This window comes from Acyrthosiphon pisum, chromosome A1 (genome assembly GCF_005508785.2).
Source record: "Acyrthosiphon pisum isolate AL4f chromosome A1, pea_aphid_22Mar2018_4r6ur, whole genome shotgun sequence".
NCBI classification, from domain to species: domain Eukaryota; kingdom Metazoa; phylum Arthropoda; class Insecta; order Hemiptera; family Aphididae; genus Acyrthosiphon; species Acyrthosiphon pisum.
In genome coordinates, this window is record NC_042494.1 from 8922183 (window position 1) to 8942843 (window position 20661).

A 20661-nucleotide genomic window follows, 5' to 3' on the forward strand; every position below is an offset into this window, starting at 1 on the left:
GGTAACTGGTACTGCAGATAGAACGCACGCGCATACAATGACCTGGTGGCGGTCAACAAGGTGACACAACAATACATACCTTAATGACCGTAGCCCGTAGGTATATTTTCAAAACAATCGTGGCTTTTCTTATTTATTTTTTAAATTGTTTTATACACGTCCCGGCTTGACCATTTAAAAAATACTTTAATGCGCTGGACAAATAATTAACATAATATGTACATGCATATTTACAGCGGCGGTATTATAATATATAGGTAGCTGCACTGTTCTATATTTGTGCTGAGGGGTGGCTCCAGAGACATGGTTGGGGGGGAGGAATTATAATTTTCAGGAACTTTCGATATCATAATATGATTTTTTTTTTGTAATTTTGTTTTTAATAGTTAGACGGGGCCTGTGGACCCTAGGGACCCCCTAGAGCCGCCCCTGGTTGTACTGTCCTCGTATCGATTAACATGATGACGTTATATTAGATATATACAGTGTGATTCACTAAACATAATCGCCCGCATTTTTCACATTTAACTATACATTAGTTTCAATTCTGATTATTGAAATAATTAAATATACTTTGCTCGACAATATTTTTAAATGATTACATTTTTTGTATGTTTGAATATTATATATTATATTAGCATATGTCAATTGTTTGAATATTATAATGGATATGCGAATGATTATAGATATGTTAAATTATATTAATTAATATTTAATATAATTTATTAACATTTTAAATTATGGAAAATGTTATTGAGTATAAAAAGTAGATGGTAACTATGTATACATATAACTTACTATATTTAAATATTACATATTTTTTATATTTTACGCAAAATCATTATTATTATAGCCTTGATAAATAGTAGGTACATTAGTTTCAATAGCCCAGAAACTAGATAGTATTTGAATTAATACATCTATACATTTTTAAAAAGTCATCTATACTTTACAGTAAAACAGGGCGTAGTTCTCGTTTGCAAAAAAAGAAATTTGTATCGCCATAGTAGAATAAATTATTCCTATAAATAAGGTATGCAAAATCAAATATTTTAAGATATTATATACCTAAAGTTCTTAAATACTTATACTTAAAAATTAAAAAAAAATCATAATTTGAATAAATACATTATTAAAGGATAAAATGTTAGTAACACGCTTGGTGAACCAGAGTGCACTCTGTATATAGTACGTAATGTCTATGTATATTAGATATTAGATGTATATAATCTATGGGTGATATGACAATGATTTATACCGTCTTCTACCTTTTACTCTTTTAACAAAATACTGTAGATTTATTAGTCAAGGTACAGTGTAGACATGTTTAGGTATTATGTGTGAGTATACAGAAGTCGTCGCCGCGCGGTACGTTGACGCGACCGCTGTTAATAAAAAAGCGTCAAACCCTAAACAAGACACCTCGCCAGTTGACAAGTGTTTATAATTTACACATACTATACTATTATATATAATAAATACTAAATACACTTAAAAAAATACGTTCTGAAGATTTTAAATAATATACGACGAAAAGGGTTATTCAAGGAAATTCCTGTAATTTCATGTGAGCCAAAAAAAAATAATATTCTTATAAATTGATTTTTTTTTCAGTTTGTTGAATAATCATTGATACCTACCTATCAATAATATAGATATACTATAAATTTATACCTATTATTCAATAATTTAATATTTATCAGGAAGGATAAAAGGTTTCCTTAACCCTATATAGTTCATAACTTATTAGAACACATTAGTAGGTACAATAATATTTTACCAAATGGTGTTGGTGCCATGGCATGTTGCAACAGAGGTGTATAGTGCTTATATTATGCATTTGTGTGTTATCAAAAATAAAAAATAACGTTGGTTGTATAGTAAGCACGTTGTATTATTATAATAATAATAATTGTTAAGGACGACAATATTATAATAATAAAAATAATTATATAGCCTATATAGGTGTATAATAGCCGTATAAGTATACTTTTGATAAAGGGTTTTATCGGGTGTCTATTCGTATAATACCTGGCTGCACAATGCAGTTTCTATAGGCTTGTAGCTGGATATCTGGCGGAAACCACAGGCCCACGGATATTCCTGCATGCTGCAGTACTCTATATACTTGATCTTCCTATATTTATAAGTGAATTTTTTCCACCGTGTCCACCACCACCGGATGTATGGATGGTCCATACCTTGATTTATATTTACTTATGTTCAAAGGGTACCATTGATGTGACGGTATGCAACATAAATATGCGTCTTTATAAACATTAAATAACAACATAATATACCTATATACGTATTCGCATTGGTATCATAATAGTACCATATCATTATTATGGTATTATATTATTGTTATATTGTAATATTATCGTTGTTGATATCGCGTCACGTCATCGTGGTTTTCCCCTTCACAGCGGCGCGGCGGCCGGATGAGGTAAGGTAGATAATATATAAAACGGGCGTGTTTTAATTCGATCGGACGACGGGCCAATGGGAACGGTCCAATGGAGAGAATTATAATCTTATAAATTATAATATAACAAGCGTTCGCATGGTTTAGTTAAGTACAATATTATAATAGATTTTAATATTTAAAAATATATACAAGGTGTCCCAGGAATTTGGAAATGCTTTAAATACCTACTGTTTGCATATTTTTATAACTATAGGTACATCAATATAATATAGCAATTATAGATAACACTGTTGAATATTTATTAGTTAACATGTTTAATCGACTTATTCATTATGTATCGTATTATCGTTTATCAATTCCAGTAATAGTCTAATAGCCGTTTTCAAACTTTTTGTAAAAGTTAAAATCAACGAAATTATCATTGGTTTATGTTTTTAATAGATAACAGTGGCGTGCTGAACTGACAAGCAGACCTGAGGCAAACTATACAATTTGATCCCCCTCCCCACCACCAACAGTTTATTCACTATTTTTTTTTTTGTTATTCAAAATAATAAATATTATTAAGTTTTTTTAGGTATAAGTTGCACATCTATACTAACACACCCACCCACCCACCCAAATTTCCCCTGAGGCAATTGCCTCAAAAAATGACTGTTCGGCACGCCACTGATAGATAATATATAATATAATACGTAGATATATAGATAATACCTAGGTATATTTAAGCTTGTATCACTGTATCAGGCTAGGTATATATGGTTAATAGTTATTATATAATATATTTGATATTTAGGTACTTATAGCAGTTAGCATGGAACGTTCCTACACAAAATATAATATTTCTATAGCCATTATAATACCTAAATGAAAAGACTTGCCTATGATAAACAATATATGTTTTATAAGTACCTATATAGTGGCATATCTCAGGAATGTGGATGGGTGAGGGGTTGATGGGTGGATACTGGATGCCCCTAACTTCTTGCTAGAGTTGGGCTTTGTGTAAATATAATGATAGGGCAATGAATATTGTTAAATTAGCATTAAATAAAAGAACTATTTGTTCACGGGTCATGACTAGTACCAAAACTCATGAGTTGAATTAAAGAATTTTAAAAACTCCCTCACCTATTGGTCAAACTTCAGATTTGCTACCTAAAGCCATGGTACCTATATAATATAATATTATGATTGTAAATTAAACATTATGCGTATTTAATACATGGTCGAATTTATCATAATAAATACAATTTGTTAAAAATGAGATGATATAATATAAATACATAATATTATATTATATTATCAGTTATAACTTATAACGTTTGTATAAAATACATACCTATTGCTCATATGCATTATGCATACTTATTTACACACAGGTACTAAATGGTAAAATCTATAATATAAATATTATATTATATTATATTAGGTTGAAGTAATAGAAACATAATAAAAAATTACTTAAATTATAACTATCTATTTATACTGCCTTATTATATTATTATAGGCAGATAATATTATTTTATGTGCCTACCTTCGCACGATTCCGAGAAACGTGGAATATTATTAAACCATACCTGTAAATATATATTATGGCGTTACACAGAATCGTAAAATTTAGTAAATTCGAAGAAATCGAAAATTACTTATGTTTCAGGGCGTATTGAAAATATTTATTTCAATTGTTGATTTTCTAGGAATGTACCTTTCCCTTCGGTGGTGGCACCGTAAAATTTTGACTTTTTAATTATAGTTACCTTATTGTTAATTATTATTGTGTTAGGTGCACGTACCTATAAGTACCTATTTATTAATTATATTATATTATGTGCAATGACTGCATTATAGCAGTTGATTAATGTATAGGTCCGATGAGTTTATTGTTATTACAATTTAAGTGTTTTTTTGTTACTGAAGACATTTTTTATCCTAGAAAAAAAATGATTCAATCATTAATAGTAATAATAAACGTGGTTTCTGGTAACAATCTTGTTTTATTTTATACTTTGGAAAAAATGTCAATACTTTTAAAAATAATCGTACCTATACCTAGTATATTATACCCTGTATATAATATATGTAGTATATAGGTACGTTATATGAAAAACCAAAACAAAATTACGGAAAAACCGCTAAGTACTTGTTTGAAAAAATAAATTTTGTTTTTTTTTTTTATTCAAAAATTAATAACCTCAAAAGCATAATGGAACGGTTATCCAATATTTATACTAGAATTATCTATACATTTTTAAATATTTTGATGATTTTAGTGATCAACACTAAGCACCTATTAGGTATACCTATTATATTATATATATAAAAATGAATCACAAAATTTGTTGGTAAGCGCATAACTCAACAACGCCTGGACCAATTTGCCCAATTATTTTTTTTAATGTTCGTTGAAGTCCAAGGATGGTTTTTACAGCGAGAAAAATTCGAATAATTGCTGGGAAGACCCTAAAAACAGCCCTTTTCTTTTTAAAACAGTCCTTACTATAATATGGATCGTCCCATGGCACTGATCAAGAACATCATCTATGGTGGTCGATTATTTGTGAGCTCTCTGTTAATGAACGATTAAAATTATAATGAATAGGTAGATGAACAACTTACAATGCCATTACATTTTTTATTCATTATCCGTGTATGTATATTATTTAAAAACGTACACTTTTACTAAAAAAGTTGAAAATTGAAACACCAACAAACTGTCAATGTCGTAAGTGTTGTTTTTCTTGGATTTTCTGTTACCTACTTTGCTGTGTTTGCTTTTGTCAACTGATACACAAATGAAATTCGTATATCGTGTTTTGTGCAGAGTGTTAAGTTACCTATGATCACTAATTATTGCATGTGACACAATAATTTATATTTGATATGCCTCCTTACGACGAAGCAATTTAGGTAGAAAACCCCGAAATGCTACAAACCTAGGTTATTACCGATCTAACCAAAGTGCACAAGAACGTGACGACCGAAATGAACGTGAAATAATTCGTAAATGACAAACGCGTGAAGCGCGAGCGCGACATTCAACTAATAATCGCGCAAGTTTGAATCGAGCTGCTTTCAGTTACGATGTGTCAATTGACTACAGTAACTACCACTGTGTTGTTATTGGTTCTATGAACTCTGTTTGCTCATATTGTGAGGCTTTGTAATACAAAAACGAAGCCAATGGATTGTGTTGCGCAAATGGTAAAGTGAAATTGATACCATTGGATCCACCACCAGAGCCATTGTACTCATTGGTTTCAGGAATAGGAACAGATTCCATACACTTTTTGACAAATATCCAACAATGTAACAATTGCTTTCAAATGACTTCATTTGGGGCAACAAATTATGTATATATAAAGATTATATAAATTAATGTTTGTGTGTAGATTAAGCATCTGGAAAGAAGACAGACTAATTTAGGAATGGTTAAATTTGGTTTTTTTTATTCATCTGATATTAGTAGTTATGTTAGGTTAGGATTTGGTATCAATTGATTATATTAATCCAAATCCACTATAGATGGAATACGACAAACTTGGTATAACTTTGATACTTTAGAGTTAATTTCATACACTTACCTACGTACAAACAGCACGGGGTCCGCGATCTATACCGCAGGTAGATTGCCTACATGATAATGTACTGCTGCGAATCAGAATTTTTATTCCGGGAAACGGAAAAGTTAAGATAAGTTTTGAACACCATACACCGAATATCAAATAACAAATTGAACAAAGTTTGAGGCATATAGAGTTGGTACATTTAACGGGCAACGAAGGATCAGCTAGTTATATATATAAATTAGAAAGTTTCTTTTTTGAAAGCATATTATATAATAATAATTATATGATAACATTTTAAAGGATAAAATCCGCAAATATTTAATACAGTGTAGTAATGTACAGTAGTTCCTCATAAGTTTTATTTTACTGAAATGAAAAAAAAAAATTAGCTTGCGTGGATGGTAATATCTTCGTTTAAAATTCGTTTTTATTACAACTAGCTGTGTAGCAGTTTTATATATAATACGCCCACATCATTTAAATATGTATGATGTATATACAATATTATATACCCAATTATACGTGCGCAATAATATTAATATAATATATCGTATAATATTTACGGTCAATGGCGCGGATGGTGACCGCGATGGTACGCGAATGCACGCGGAAAGCTCTAATTTCGTTCTATAAACGATTCCAACAATCCGACCGTACTGTATAAAATGTTATGTAATTATCTATACATAATATGCAGTGCGTGTATATAGTTATAATACTCGCATTTTAATATAGTGTAGAACAACGCACGCAGCGCACCGCAGTCTGTATATAATTACAAGTCGTAAAAAGGCCGGTGAACGCAGAGCCACATAAAATAATATTATATAGCCATATAATATTATATTATATTGTAGGCATTGCTACGGTCTATATAATAATATAATAGTGAACTTTATAATATATTATGTATAGATCCTGTGTATACGACGTGTATAATCCCTCTAAATATTGTGTAGGAACTATTACTATAGGTAGGTCTACTATGTAAACATGGATAAAAAAAAATTAATACAATTTTTCTATATATATCTATAGGTGCTGCAGGATATTTATTATATAATTTAATATTATAGGTATACTTGATCTTACGCAGTTATTATTAATACCGTGCCCATCATATTATTTAAATACCAATAGGAAATGTTTGTTGTTGTTGTTGCTGTTATTATATACAATTATTTTATCAACGGATACTTTCGGTATCTGTGTCAAAAATTGCTTATATTTTTTAACTTATTCGTCATTTTATTTTTGAAACAATATGTAGGATATACGCGTGGTATGTATTATTTTCATCCTTATTTCAATATGCTTGTCGATGAGCCCTATAACTACTCTATAACAATCTAAGTTTTTGTAAGAATGCAAGTCTTTTAGTATAAAAACCTTACTTAACTATAAACTCCAAAACTCCGAGTTGGAATAAATGTATTATTAAAAAAGATAAAATAGGGGTAGTATAATATTATATACGGTATAGCGTGATGGATAAATACATTGATAGCCCTAACTACCAAAGTTTTTATATGTACCCCTAACCTTGCACCTATAGGTACTAAATATATATTATATACCAATTATAATACAACCCTGCACTTATCAAAATCAAATACATATAGGTACCTATAGTTGGCAAGATAATATATAATACTTCGAGTAAATGTTTTATATTTCCGAATAATATTGCATTATAGTGGCTGATTTATTTAACTGCCCTACTACAAAACGTCGTTCACTGCACGCTTCCGGCCACTCACTGTGGTCTGCAATACATACACAATATTATAATACTCGAGTAAAATATAAATATATACATACATAGGTATATATTATAATATAAATTGTAAAAATGCGTGTACCTATGTTATACGTGCAGTACGTCATATAATATATTACGGTAATAATACCTACAATATTGTGTATATTGCGATTTTCAGGGACTCCGATCAGCCGACTACCCATCATGGCCAAACGTGTTTTGGACTTGTACACGCTGTACAAACTGGTCGTGCAAAGAGGCGGAATCGTGGCGGTCATCACTAAAAAACTGTGGCAAGAGATAATCCGAGGATTGGGCCTACCGCCTTCCATCACTAGCGCGGCTTTCACGTTAAGAACGCAGTAAGTATATACAAATGAATAATACACAAAGGCTGCAGCTGATGTAGGTGACTATATACCTATAATTGTTATAATCGGTTCTGCGACAATTCAAGGCATACGAAATTTTAGCGCAATTAAAATACTATCCTAAATTATTTAAATTAAATTGTATTGAAATACACCCCATGGTAAAATAAACCAAGTTAAATTATTATTATTATTTCTAAATAGGTATAATTGCATTCACTATATACCAATAAAAATTATATATATGTATTATGAAATAAATCACATTTGTACATATTATATTATAATTGTGTTAAAATTATGGTTATTACTAGTTCTATGAGAACTTATGAGCTACTTAATTATGAGAAACATTGTATTGATTTCTCAAGTCTAAGCAAACCTACATTTTTTTTCATCGGCATTTATAGAAAACAAATAATTATGTAGGAAATAATAAACTTACCATTTGATGAATGTACCCACTCATCCTGGGAACTTTTGATTTTAAATTCACCTCCTCCCACCACGGCGTACGGCCGCAATACGTATACCACATTCGTAATATTATTATAAACCGTTTGCAGATATGTCAAGTACCTGTACGCGTACGAGTCAAAAATGAATCAGTTCAGCACGGTGGACGAATTGAACATGGCCATAGCGGGAAACCGGCGTGAGGGCCGCCGGAACAAGTCGCTGCTGTCCGAGTACATGCCCGCGCTTCCGGTGACGACGGCCGCCGGACAGCTTCATCACCACGGCCAACTGTCGTCTGCGGCGCACGGACAGCACAATCATCAGCAACAACAGCACCATCATCAGCAGCAGCAGCACCATCATCAGCAGCAGCAGCAGCAGCAGCATTACGCCAACGTGTTGGCCGCGGACGATCGGTTCCGCCACTTGGCAGCCGCCATCATAGACAACAACAGACACCGCGCCGTGACGGAACAGGGCAGACAGCAGCCGTCGTCGTCGTCGTCGTCGCCGCGGCCAGGCAGTCCGATGCAACGGCTGGCTCAACTCCAGCCACCGCCGCTGACGGCCGCTGCCGAATCTTCGCCGTTGTTCAACGGCCACCAGCTACAATTGCCGCCTTACCAATCGGCCACGATGATGGCTGCTGCAGCACATCAAGTGGCGGCCGGCGACCACACCAGCAAACAGAGAGGTAATAATTAATCGTATACGTTTTGCATAATTATTAATTTGGGGCTGCAGAGAATTAGATGTCTTAGAAACCTTTTTAAGTAATATTATACTCTACAATTTCCTAAACACGCCATTTAAAAATAATATGCTCTAACAAAAATTGTCATTTCCATTATTTTGGAAATTGTCCTTATTATAATATGAAAAATGAAAACCATTATTTGTTTTAAAAACATCAAACATATTATTTATCCCAAAGCTATTATATTATAATTACTTACCTTCAGCTTCGTTTATTTCGCTTTGTGTAATTTCTGAAATTTTCATCTAGAATATCATATATTGTAGTAAATCATCAAAATGGCTTCATATATCTTTATAAAGGTGTTTAAAATATAGAAAACATAATAAGATTATTGTTAATTGAAATAAACATGTATTATATTTAAAAATTAAAAAATTATTTCAAACTTTCTTTGTACTTTTGTAGGTATTTGTACTTTTTACACAGTTTTCAACCTCATCGTTAGGTACCTACTGGCTACTTATATATTATATAGTACATAAGTATCAGTTTCGGTTTATGTGATTAAGTTTTTTTTGCTTCCATTAATTTTATATATTGAATTAATCAACTAAAAAATCATCAACCAGATTATATACACACCTAAATAAAGATGTCCTCTAGAAATTTCCATCGTAAAAATATTCAGTTAGCTATATATTCTTGGAAGGAATCATTTTTAATTTTGATGTCCCTTTTTAAACTAGCACGCTGTCTACATTAGCAAAATACTGCATTTTGTATTATATGTATAATTATATACACAACCGGGAGACCTGAAAACAAGACTTTAAAAGTGGTTATAATCTTATCTTGACGCATAAAATAATGTTACTATATTTAGAAAATTTTAAACACTATATCATATATTATATTGTACGGATCTTGTATTATTTAAACAATACTTTTAGAAATTACAATAAGTCAATCATATAGGTTATAGAACAAGCATTTGTTTTTACTCGGATTTATTTATTTTTCTTTTTTCTATAAACTTTGTGACATTTTTATTTTCTGTTTATATAATACGGAATAGTTTCGTGCCAAGAAAAGGATAAGCGGGAAATTGGTAAACACACTGACAACTAACTACAATCCCCTTGACAGGTGTGTCCGTCTGACGCGGCCCCAAAAATAAAAATGTTCAATTTCATTTCTAAATAATAATTTTACCTTTATGCTACTTTTAAATGTGTGTATATATAACGTCTATGTGTATCTATTCATTCTGTTTTAATGTATTTTTGAAACGTTACCAAGAATGAGCAAAAAAACTATCACGACGTGTTCTAATTTCATTATATGAATATGCTCTTTCTTCCACTCACTCTCTCGACAACTTTATATAATGATTCTATTTCCCTCTCTTTCTCTCTCTCTGTCTCTCTCTCCGTAGAGCTTTGCTCATTCATCAAGTGCTCTTCATTAGTGAAAGAGTAGTGTAGAAAAATTCCAATGCCACTTATAAAGGTAGAAAACAAATTAATGTACTATTATTAAAAGCCAACTGGCTATAAGAAGTGTATACACATATAGAAATCGTTTTAGATCTTAGTATTTATACATTGGTCAGAAAAAAAAAATCAGTGAAAAATTCAAAAATGTAACTACGCTTATATTGTATCTAATAAAAAAAAAAATTATATTGTCTGACTTTATATTACTAAATATTTTTTATCTATCACCAAATTTAACACATTGTGTATAGTTTTTTAATTACGTAGGTTCCCATAACGCTCTAATAATCTACAATACTATAGTAAATACAATATATAAATATATGAAACAACGATGGAAAAAGTGTTAAAAAAACAATTTTAGAAAATATCAGGCTCAATTTAATTAGAAAAAAGTCACATTATTCGTTTCCATCTTCAGGCCATAGGTACCTAAATATAATACAAAATATATGAAAGTATATAACAATTAATGATGAAGTTTAATGTTTTGTGTTATATTGGGACATTCAAGTCCTCTTATCAGTGTTTCAATTATATATATATTTGAAGTTATATAAAACTCCTAATTATACGAAAAAATCACTCAGATCATTTATACAATTTCAAAATGTAAAATGATATTGCTTTTTACACGTATGTGTGGTTTTTTTTAATTCCGTACTAGGTACCTATGTTCAGGTTGTCCTGAAATTCCAACTGCAATAGAGACGAAGAGTGACTATATTAATTATTAATAATTACCAATACTACAATATTATCCAGTATTCTTGAACACATAATGGTATATTACACTATGTGGACATAGATTAGCAATGCTTGTCCGACTAGTACAGCACTACAGCAGAATCCTATTCTGTATACCTATGCGACTTTCTTATTTCTGCTCCATTACAATGTCCGTAATTATAATACGTATATTATATTTTGACACGAGCAACGAGTTCAATATTTGTGAATGCAATTATAACCGTTAGGTACCTATAAACGTCGGCTTTGAAAAATATTTTCAAAACCATTAATTTACTAAGAAAATTTGACCGCGCATATCTATGTTATATTAAAACACGACGATAATTATTTGTTGTGTCAAAACACTATTAGGTACCTACACTCTTAGATATTAAAGAATAGATATAGGCAATCGGTATATTAACAATATAGAGGGAAGCGTGCCTCGTGCATTCTGGCAGAGGTGTTATCATAATATATATATATATATATATATATATTAATATAATATAATTGTAGATACAATATTTGTGATAAGACCTCTAAATAGTATATTGTCATGTTCGTTTCCGTATGATATCTGAAACGGCCTATCCATTCTATAATATCTACACTTAACTTTATATGAGATAACTTTATTGTGGGCAGGCAAAACTACGTACCTACTACCTACCTGTACGTATACGTATACGTGTGTGTGTGTGTGTGTGCAGGAAGTAAGACTGGGTATGTCGTAGTATAGCATACCTACCTATAGTTGTACCTATACGGTATAAAACGTTTTATATTCGTCCAGAGTCGTCAGGCTCCGGTCTCGGGTCGTGTACACTGTTGTGGTAATAATAATAACAATAATAATAATAACATAATATAATATACAGTCCGACGACCGTATCTGATGCGAACGGGCGCGGGGACATTCGTCAATGTTATCAATTTACTTACACATTGTGTTGTAAATGCGGCTTTTATTTTATTTTAATTTTTTTTTTTTTTTACTACGGTTTGGCTACATTTTTCCTCTCGTCGTCTAACGAATATCTCGCGCACATACATACACAAACCTACACCTGTGTGATATATTATATATATATATAAATATTATATTATATGTACGTACTCACGCATAATATCCAGCTAGGTACCTGCCTATATTATGTATATGCGTGTAACACTTTTGATACGCGCGCGACGTGATGTGTATACAACTCTCCCGTAGTTGTTTTTGAATAAATCAATTTACACCGTGACATCGTGTGTTCGTTTGAATCCATAACACAATAATAATATAATACGTGCGCCTTTTGATATTTAAATATTCAACATGGATACATAATATTATACATTGTTGGTTTTTCTTTCTTTTACACCCGCCGCCCTGCAAGTCCCGCCGTCGTCGACGTTGTCGTTGTCGTCATATCACATACTATCATGTACCTAAATAAAATATATATATATAATATAACACGCGAGCGCGCGTGAGAGCTCGTTCTTATTATAATACCCGTGTATATAAAAATGAACGAATATGTATAATAATAATTATTATTATTTCGAGAGAAAAAACTCGTGTTCGTACATAAGAAAAAAAAACGTAACAAATTACCGACACTTGTTCACGACTCGCGCGCTGTTTTACATCCATAATAATAATAATAATAATAATAATAATAATATAATAAATGCACACTGTACACTGTACGTATCGTCTGCTCCAGACGTCACCGGATGACTGACCGACTGGAAAATAAAGAGAAAAAAATGTTTAATCCGCCGAATTCGTCTTTTAAACCATGTATAGTACTGACCGTGATAATACATACACCGTTGTAGTCTAATGCACACGACCAGACGACATATTATTTTCCTGACGTGAATATTACGTTATAATTTTTAGTGATTTTACACGCACAAAGCACATTAGGCGTTATTAATTATTATCACCATGTATTGTGCACCGGCCGCCATCACCATGTAAAATACTACTAATACTGTATATAGGAATGGGTCACTGCCATCACATGTAGTTTTTTTCACGAAGTCGGTTTTTATCACGGATAAGTATATATACACGGTGTTTATGAGTCTATGGTTTTTATATAATATTGGGTAGGTTAGGTGTGGGGTGTAGGTCTTTGTGATGACGTGTCAACGGTCCACCAGAATAATACGTACCCCTCCATACGAACTGTAGTAGCACTCATACCAGTCGGTTACTATTAGATTAATTGATGTACGATTAATTATAATATTATCACCTTTTATAACATGTCACCGCAATACCACGTCATCATAATATTATATATCGTGAACTAGACTATGACAAGGTCGATTGTTATGCTGTTTGCAATATTATAGATTATCGAACAAATACGCACGCGCAGGTGCAAGACGTATTACGCCCCCGAAGAAATAATACCTTTTTATATTTTTCCTTTTTTTCTGCTATTTATTTTGCAATTCTTATGAGTGTTACCGAAATATGATAATAAATAATGGAAGGATTGTATAAAATGATAAATATATCTATGTGAAACCAATTTTATTCAAATAATATTTAATCATAAATCATATAATTTTTCAGAAATTCTCAGTATGTTGATGTGGATGGACTTAATGAGAGCTAATCAAACAGCAATGCCAAGACTTCCAATACAAAGTAAGTTTAAATATTTGTATTGTAATAGTATAGTAACCTAACCTATAACCTATTCATTTTTTTCTTTGACAACAGTTCTTGCGTATAAAATGTTACTTTTATAATAATTGCTATAAACTGCTATTATACAAGCTATTAATATTTATAGTTTTATTACATTTGTTACAAAGGGGTAAGATTGTATACGATTTTGATAAGTTTTTAAAACTTCACGTTCTCATCCCCAATATTTAAGCAAAGCTGTATTATTTAGTGGGTGTAAACAAAATAATTTAATGCCATTAACCATTTAATAAAAATCATTGTATTCTCATGGTGTATTTTTGTATTTTTATACAAATATAAAAATAAATAATAAATAAATAATTAACTATGGTTATTGCCGTCGAAAACTAAAACCCACCTTACACTCATTACAATATAATAATATAATATATTACCTAACACCATTATAGTACCTACGTATTTAATTAATCGCAACGTATGTTTGATATTGACATGTTTGGCATCTTTCTTTTCGTCTTTCTGCAGACTTACAGCAGTCACCTTATGCATCCGCACCAGCCGCGATGAATTTGCAGCGCCAGTCTCCGGTCGCGTTGCAACCAATCAACGGACCGCCAGCTGTACCGGAACAGTGTGAGGCGTTGAATTTGGGTAAGAAAGATCAAGGAACGAACAACAACAACGCGGGCGAAAACGAGGACGAACCTGATCAAAGGCACGATAAAAAACGAATCAAGACAGAACGGTCACCGCAGGCTGTCGTGGTTAGTCGTCCCGCCAGCCCCAAGACGAGCCCTGAACGACTTCCGGCGCCAACCGGAAGCAGCCCAGGACGGGAGTCAGCTACATCGCCTGAACGGAATGGCGAAGACCTATGTCGTGACAGCAACGGTACGATCGAAATGGATATCAACGTGTCGGCCGGTAAGTGCAATTTTTCTGTAATAAAAATTCAATTAGCACAATTTTTTTTATAATTTCTCAACAAATAACTCACCCTGCAAGGGATACAAGTATACAGGATTGGACGTGATAGAAAAAGGGGTACAATGATCCTACTTCATAATACTAAGTGGTTTTTTTTTTTTAAATGTGGTATATCGGATGTAAAATCGATTTGATTATTAGAAATAAGGGGGCCGAAAAAAAGCGAATTTTGTGGAGGAGACCTTCGTGCCAGACGCTGTCAAACGCCTGGGCAACGTCGAGGAAAACACCAGTGGAGTAGAGCTTATTTTCAAGTGATTGAGATAATATTATATATTTATATCGATTATTCTCTTGACATGATGGAGTGACAAGGAATTGTTCTTGAATCCGAATTGGGTGTTACGAATTATGTTATGGCTTAATTTGTTAGAAAGACGGTAAGAGACTGATTGCACGATATGAGGAAGGTAGGTCAGGAGGTTGGTCGGGACTATGTCCTATGCACAATTTTGTGTCTAGCCTATTTCAATGAATTAAAATCAAAATTATTCAAAATCCTTTCTTATTACACGCTTATAACATAATACAGACATACTCTGGAAATTTCAAGCCATGGCTATCATTAGATTACACAATTTTAGTAATAATTATGAGAATAAACATTACATTACAATACACTACAATATATTTATACATTTAAGTTCTAAATAATATTACATGTACTATATTATAAGAGTACCTACATATTATGTGATGAATAGCATGACGTCACTTGTAGACAATGCATCCATATTAGAGATATATTTTATTATTTAAATATTATATAGTGAGCAATCAGAAATGTGTGTTACAAAAATGGTTGTACGATATTATGATTATCTCGTATCATTGTATAGTTACATTTATTATTTTTTGACCGTTAGTCCAAAATCATAGTCCATCTATTTGGATCATTAAAAATTTGTCATCTAAGGCGGCTGCCTATTTTGGTATCATTTTGGGCTTGCCCTTATCATAGACTCTATTACCGATTTAACCCATATATTGTATTCGTGTTTTTCGTTCAAAGCTATATTATAATTGATTTTGTTGACTCTCGCTAACTGGTCTCCTTGTACCTATATAGGGTTATAGGAAGCCAGAAAAGGTTTTCTTTTATAAAGATTAAAGAGGGCTTAATCATATTGGTAGCAGGAAATAAAATGATATGGAGATTATATTATATACTTGCAAATAGTTTAGTAATATGAGTACCTACCAATATATAGCTCCGTTTTGATTTAGTCTTTTGCTGTACATACTTAATACTTATACGCATCGTATAATTTAATGACAAAATGTACAATAACAGTTTATTAGGTATTGATTACATAATAAACATTTATTGTTTATAAATATTTAGTATAATAATAGTGATTACGATTTATGTTCTGATGTGACCTAACTGATTTGGCTTCAGTGAGCATTACCTATAATGCGAGACAATTTTAATTTCTTAAATTTTATTCTCGTGTTTAGACATATAATCATTATCTTCTCGAAATAATTAATATTTAAATGCCAAATAATAATTCTATGTCGATGATTTCGGTTAATGTGTGTGCATAAATCCTAATGATAATTAAACTTTGAATAGAGCTTTGTGGGACATGTTTCCTCTGTAATTCAACGACCTAAAAACGAATGAAATTTAAATACACTTTTAAGTATTATTTGTACTCTTATATTATTTGAATAAAATTGAGAATTGAGAAAAAACTGGTTGAATAGGAAAATAAATAAGGATTGAGAAATAAGATTTTCATTTTTAGCTTTTTTGTTTTAAATAAATAATATTATATTTTATAAATATTTCTATTGGATCGAGTGTGGACATTTTTATCTTACAAACATTCTTGTATAATATACATCCATAACCAGGACAGTTAAAGAATTTCAATAATATCAATATTGTTATAATTAATTGTACCTACCTAAATATTATATTATATATAGTCATACAGAAATGCGATGTTTAAGATATTGCATGGCGTATAATTTGCAAAATGAATAACATGGAATAATATGTTGTAACTTATATTATACTTCTGCATTAATGTTATATTATTAATAATCATACTATTATTAACATTTTATTAAAAATCTTGTTTTTGATGTTTAGGTATGCCTAGCGGTCTCAAAATAAACGTCTGTAAAAGAACCAAAAATGGGATTTACAAAGGTCAACTCGTTAAGGTTGAATCAGAATTAAATGGAGGTAAATATGAATTTTTTTTGAATACGTATAGATAATATGATAGAATTTGAGTTTGAGTTCATATAAATGAATGCTCTTCTTTAGATAAATACATAATATTATTATCATTTTACAAAGATCGATGTATGCACGCGATCTATGCATTTTTAAATATCCTATCTATGATATTTAAAAATTAATATTTATTTGGGTTTTAAATAAAATTTGACCATTATCAACTATTTTAGGAACGAAGAATTCTAGACCCTTTATTTTGCGCCTCAATGGTGAACTCTACACAGGATGCCTCCAACAACAAAGCAGTGTTGTTAATCACGACGACCATCATTCTAATTAAAATAGTAGACGTTGACAAGCACAACGAATGATTTTCCTGTAAATATAATATTAAATAATAGTTTAGAAGACAGTTAATAAGCAACACAAATAAAATGTATATATTATACCTTTTTGTCTAGTATACATTAAGTATATAAATTAAATAATAATATACATAGCTGAATTCGACAATAGTTTGAATTAATTTTAATTTAAGATTATACTATATTACATTATGTCTGTCTGTTTTAAAACTACTTTTTTATGGAAAATAAGTGATTTGCTAATACAATTATATTGTAGAATAGTTTAAAATAAATATTTATAATTATACTTAGGTACCTACTACTCAAATATGTATATATATAATATTATATATTACCCATTTTACTGCGAGTAGGAGACTTAATTTTTTTTACGTTATTTTTTAAAATATATTTGTATTATTATTATTGTAAATATAGTGTGTAAATTGTGAGTACTTCAAATTAATTTTAAGGCTGTGCATTCTTTAGATCTCATCCTAATGGGAAAACCAATAACATAACACGTCTTGTAAAATACACGTACATTTTTGGATTTGAATATTAATCAGTATTAGCATCGATGTATAATGATTGAATAAATTACAGTTTTTTTTTTGTATTATGATTATAAAGAAATGTGGTTGTATCTTATTATTTACCTAATTGAAATAAAATTCCTTTTCGTTGTTCCCGGTTATAGAACCAAATATATATTATTTTGTTCAGACTACCTAGGTATAAAAAAAAAAAAATGTTAGGTATTTGTCTTAATGTTCTAAATCAATAATGAATACAAAATACTTAAAATCACCGTGTGTTGTATTAGTTATTGTGTATCTTACGGAAGATAATAATATTCGAACGTTACTACGAATCAATGACGAAAAACCGTGCGAAAAATTATAAGTAAGTCCATTATCTATAAGTGTTTAATTATTATTAACGATCTCGTTTGGTAATGAGCAATGACAGCTCATATACCTAGGTAATTTAATCAGATATATTGGAAATTAAAACATTATTTACTTATTCTACTATAATACTTTATAATAATAGCTTCTGATCAAAGTAGTAATACAATTAATACATTTACATGAAAATACAATATAGTTATAAGAAATCAATAACTATATTATAATCGTTATGTAGGTACCTTACGATGTAATAAATATACGTTTTTATTAAATTGGATATTAATGTGATTAAAAACAAATTCTTTATTAGAAAGTGTATTGATTTAAATCCATATAATATTACGCACTTTATAACTAATAATTATTATACATTTTAAATGTGACTTCACCAGTAGTTATTCTTAATTAATTTAATATTGAGTTATTATAATATGTAAAAACATAAAATATGTTCTCTGGTTTTTAATTCATTATTTTATAAAATACTATAATATTATTTTATTACAAATATGAAATAATCACAATGGTTAATATGAAGGCATATAATATGTCTGTATAATGTATATCCGTCTTGAATTGCAATTTCACATTCGGTATGCCCTACAGTCTACCAATATAGGTGCTATATTCGTGTGTGCTACAGCCACGGAACATCGGTTGAAAATCACTCGACTAAAGTGGATTGATAGTTAAAACTATTTCGCACATTTCGTCATAATATAATATAAATATTTTAGATTCTAAGCGGAGCGAAGAAGCTAGTGATTTTACAATGATGTTTTATTTTTTTTTATATCCTGTATACAAAATTTCTACCAGAAGGAAAGCTTCGATTTAAACATATGGTTTCCTTATCTTATAGAAAATTGGATCAAGATGGTACTTTAAAAAGGTCATTTTTCGATTTCCTCAATAGTTATTTAATGCCACTATGGAAAAACTACTGACAAATTCTGAAAAACCGAATAAAATGGGATTTCAATTTCTAACGATTTGTTTACCACCGCAGCAACGAATAAAAAATTATGGGTTACTAGTGGGTTGGTATGGGAAGATAGTTTGGAATAAATATTAGGTACTTACTCATTTGACATTGAGGGACCGGCTCAGATGATTATTAGTGCTAAAATGTTATTCATATTTCGGACAGGGTATGTGCCATTTCTAATATTAACTTAGCGAGCTAAAACTATTATTTCCGTTGCATCTGATATTATATATAAGTGGTGTGTAATATAGGGCCAAGTGCTGCAGTTGCTCAGACAACACCTCAAATATGGGTTGGTGGGTATTGATAGAAGAAAAATAGAACATTTTATAGGGCAATATTATGAGGGATATAGGTCACCTAAAATTATTTGAACAATATCATTTTTTTTATGATACACGCCAATGTGTTATATAATTGTTCCCATCCAAACACTTTTACAGTTCTATTATACTATTACTTTATAACTATGTCTGAAATAGTTAACATATATCAAGTAAATTTTACATTTGTACGTATTAGTGTATTACAAACAAGTATGATTGTATATAATCGTTGTCCGTGCTCCGTCGCATAAAATAACTGTTATGTAAATAATTATATTAAAAGAAACTAGGGAGTGTATTGAAATGAATCAACCAAATTTAATATTCATAGGTACATATTGCATCGTATATATCTTTATATATATAATTCTACTGTACGTGTGTTTGTAAGCGAACTCCTCCTAAACGGCTGGACCGATTTTGATAGAATTTTTTGTGTGTGCTTGAGTGGGCCCTTGAATGGTTTAGATTCACAATCGGACCAGGTAGGCCCATTCCAGGGAGGTGCTCAAACGGGAATGTTGAGATTTACGGTGGAAATTTTTGTTTATAAATGCTTGCCATGGGTTTTAAAGCTATTATAATAATAAATATTGGTTGCCGTGAAATCAGTAATAATTGGAAATAATTTATAAAGTAAGTGTATAGATTAGACCTCTGGGAAGAAGACAGGCTAATTTAAAAATGGTTAAATTTGGTTTTTTTTTATTCATCTGATAT

The 20661-nt window shown here is 30.8% G+C and overlaps 1 protein-coding gene across 1 annotated transcript in view; it reads left to right on the top strand.

The window, feature by feature from the left end:
• LOC100168299 overlaps positions 1-18345 on the top strand; it is a 91982-nt gene extending 73637 nt beyond the window's left edge. The window contains exons 5-10 of the mRNA XM_029486591.1: positions 7938-8121; positions 8697-9283; positions 14102-14176; positions 14708-15106; positions 17274-17369; positions 17597-18345. Coding sequence (XP_029342451.1) covers positions 7938-8121; positions 8697-9283; positions 14102-14176; positions 14708-15106; positions 17274-17369; positions 17597-17706 — 1451 coding nt within the window. The 3' untranslated portion in view covers positions 17707-18345. The remainder of the gene's footprint in view (positions 1-7937; positions 8122-8696; positions 9284-14101; positions 14177-14707; positions 15107-17273; positions 17370-17596) is intronic.
• The last annotated feature ends 2316 nt before the right edge of the window (positions 18346-20661 follow it).